Source organism: Pleuronectes platessa, chromosome 7 (genome assembly GCF_947347685.1).
Source record: "Pleuronectes platessa chromosome 7, fPlePla1.1, whole genome shotgun sequence".
Lineage (NCBI taxonomy): Eukaryota > Metazoa > Chordata > Actinopteri > Pleuronectiformes > Pleuronectidae > Pleuronectes > Pleuronectes platessa.
In genome coordinates, this window is record NC_070632.1 from 1,734,447 (window position 1) to 1,737,101 (window position 2,655).

The 2,655-nt window shown below is 44.7% G+C and overlaps 1 protein-coding gene across 1 annotated transcript in view; it reads left to right on the plus strand.

Annotated features, from left to right (window-relative positions):
* Nucleotides 1-2,655, plus strand: part of LOC128444045 (beta-2-syntrophin) — a 10,677-nt gene continuing 8,022 nt past the window's right edge. The window contains exons 1-2 of the mRNA XM_053426339.1: nucleotides 1-83; nucleotides 682-763. Coding sequence (XP_053282314.1) covers nucleotides 1-83; nucleotides 682-763 — 165 coding nt within the window. The remainder of the gene's footprint in view (nucleotides 84-681; nucleotides 764-2,655) is intronic.

Here is a 2,655-nt window from a genome sequence, read left to right on the forward strand (position 1 = left end):
ATGTATGTTTTCAGTAGGAACCAGTGCTTCATTGAGGACGGGGGGCCGCCTGCAGACGGAGATCTGACGGCTCGACTGACGAGGTGGAGAGGAGCCGGGACACGGGAAGGCCCTCGTAGAAAAAATATACATGAAAGAACTGATGGTGTCCCCCTAGAGGCTGCAGCGTGTGTTACATCACACAGCTCAGAAAATATACAGATATTTAGATATTATTTGATCCTTAAGGACTTTGCACATCAGATTTATCGTATTTGTATTTGAATCTGTCATTCAGTAAAAATTGTCTGGAGAAGAGCAGAGAGGAGGACAGCAGCAAATCAAACCTGCTCTGAAAACTGACAGAACAGACTAAAGGGTCCGACTACAACTGACACAACATGAGGTTGATTTCATTTACTTATATCTGAGACAATTTTGTATGAAAAATCCTGACTTGGTTTGAAATTACCTTTAGTTTGAACTTGTTTGTCAAAGGTCAAAGGTCACTGTAAACATCTGGAATCAGAGCAGGGAGTTTTCTGATCGTGGTCTTGGACGGAGTCCGACATCAGCAGCCACAGAAAACCTCCTGGAGGAGTCTGGCCCTTGATCTGACTCAGTCTCAGGCACTTTGTCTGAAAGAAGTCATTTGCTGGATAATCTCTTTAACCTCATCACCCAATATTTATTCATCTCTAGGCCGCGCAGGGCGATGCCGGCCATGACCGAGCTCGCTCAGCCAAAAACTAAGATGATTACTGGACGGGTGTCAGAGTCGACTGTGAGCTGGGGGGGGGGGGGTTTGTCTCTCATGCAGAACATTAGACGTGTCTTTCTAGGCCACGGAAGCAGAGACAGGACAGAAGTCCCCGCTCACCTTGGAGGCCTGATGGGCCGTTTGGGCCCACAGTGATGATGTCATCAGCTCAGGGACAGACACCAGGCTGAGACATGTGGACAGTTCAGGTTCTACAAGTCAAACAGTCTCACTACATGTGGATGTGAGTATAAACCAATATGAGCTTTTAACAGACACACCATATCATTGTTCATCACTCAAACAGAATGGTATGGAACTTTGTGGTTATTGTAAAACACAACAAACCTAGGAGTGGCACTCCTGATTGGTCCAATCAATTTAATGTTTGTACATGTGGAAGCTTTTATTTTGCAGAATAAACTATGCAGAAAAGATGTGCATATAGAAATGAGTGTTGTGGAGGGTCCTGTAGCAGCATGTTGTTCTGCAGCCACTCAGGAGGAGGTGATCGGCAGAAACCAAACTAACAAACCTCAGCTTTCTCCCACCAGAGCAGGAACTGGAATCAGCCGAGGACACGTCAGCGAAGTGAGTCCACTGAGCAGAGACAGATCTGTCACCAGCCACCGAGGCTCAGAGAAACATCTACAGGAACCAGAGGAGGAGCTGCTTCACGGAGATGATATTTCTGATATGAGGTCAACAACAATTCCTTCCAGAGAACTGAAGCTGGAGGTGAGTCAGGATCTGAACACCAGAGAGCAGCACGACTCTCCAGCCCCATGACACACGGGTTCACACACTGCTACACACACACTGCTACACACACACTGCTACACACACTGCTACACACGGGTTCACACACTGCTACACACACACTGCTACACACACACTGCTACACAGGTTCACACACTGCAACACACTGCTACACACACTGCTACACACGGGTTCACACACTGCTACACACACACTGCTACACACACACTGCTACACAGGTTCACACACTGCAACACACTGCTACACACACTGCTACACACGGGTTCACACACTGCTACACACACACTGCTACACACACTGCTACACACGGGTTCACACACTGCTACACACACACTGCTACACACACACTGCTACACAGGTTCACACACTGCAACACACTGCTACACACAGGTTCACACACTGCAAGCACACTGCTACACACAGGTTCACACACTGCTACACAGGTTCACACACTGCAACACACAGGTTCACACACTGCTACACACACTGCTACACGGGTTCACACACTGCTACACAGGTTCACACCAGCCAACACACAGGTTTCACACCAGCCAACACACTGCAAACACACACTGCTACACAGGTTACCATACTGCAACAGTTTACAACAAAGTAAAACCTCTTTACTGCAACACAACAACACACCACAATTATCTTTCACTCGCTTGTTTACTCAGACGATCATAAAGTTCAGGAGATGATTTTAATGTCTTGTTTTCTTCTTTTGAACAGTTTAGAACCAAAACACATGAATTTCACATTAACAGAAAAAATATCTAAATCGTCACCTGACAAATAACTTCATAACAAAACCACTGTTCATTTAACACTGAGAAAACCACATTGATAAAGGTTTAACAGTTTTACAATAACAATAGTTATAATATTACAATAGTAATAACTTCGTACTATAACCAATATTTCAATCCTTATTGTGGTTATAAGATATAATATACTATTCCTCCTCCTCTGGTTCCATTTGATTCACATGTTTTACTTTGACATTAATTATTATAGCGACAAGCAGCGACTCAAACATGTCAGTCAGTAGTTGTCGGTAATTTGTGAGTTGATCAGCTGATCGATTCTTATTCGCTGATCACGTGTGATGAGACTCTGAGTAAATGTACCTGATT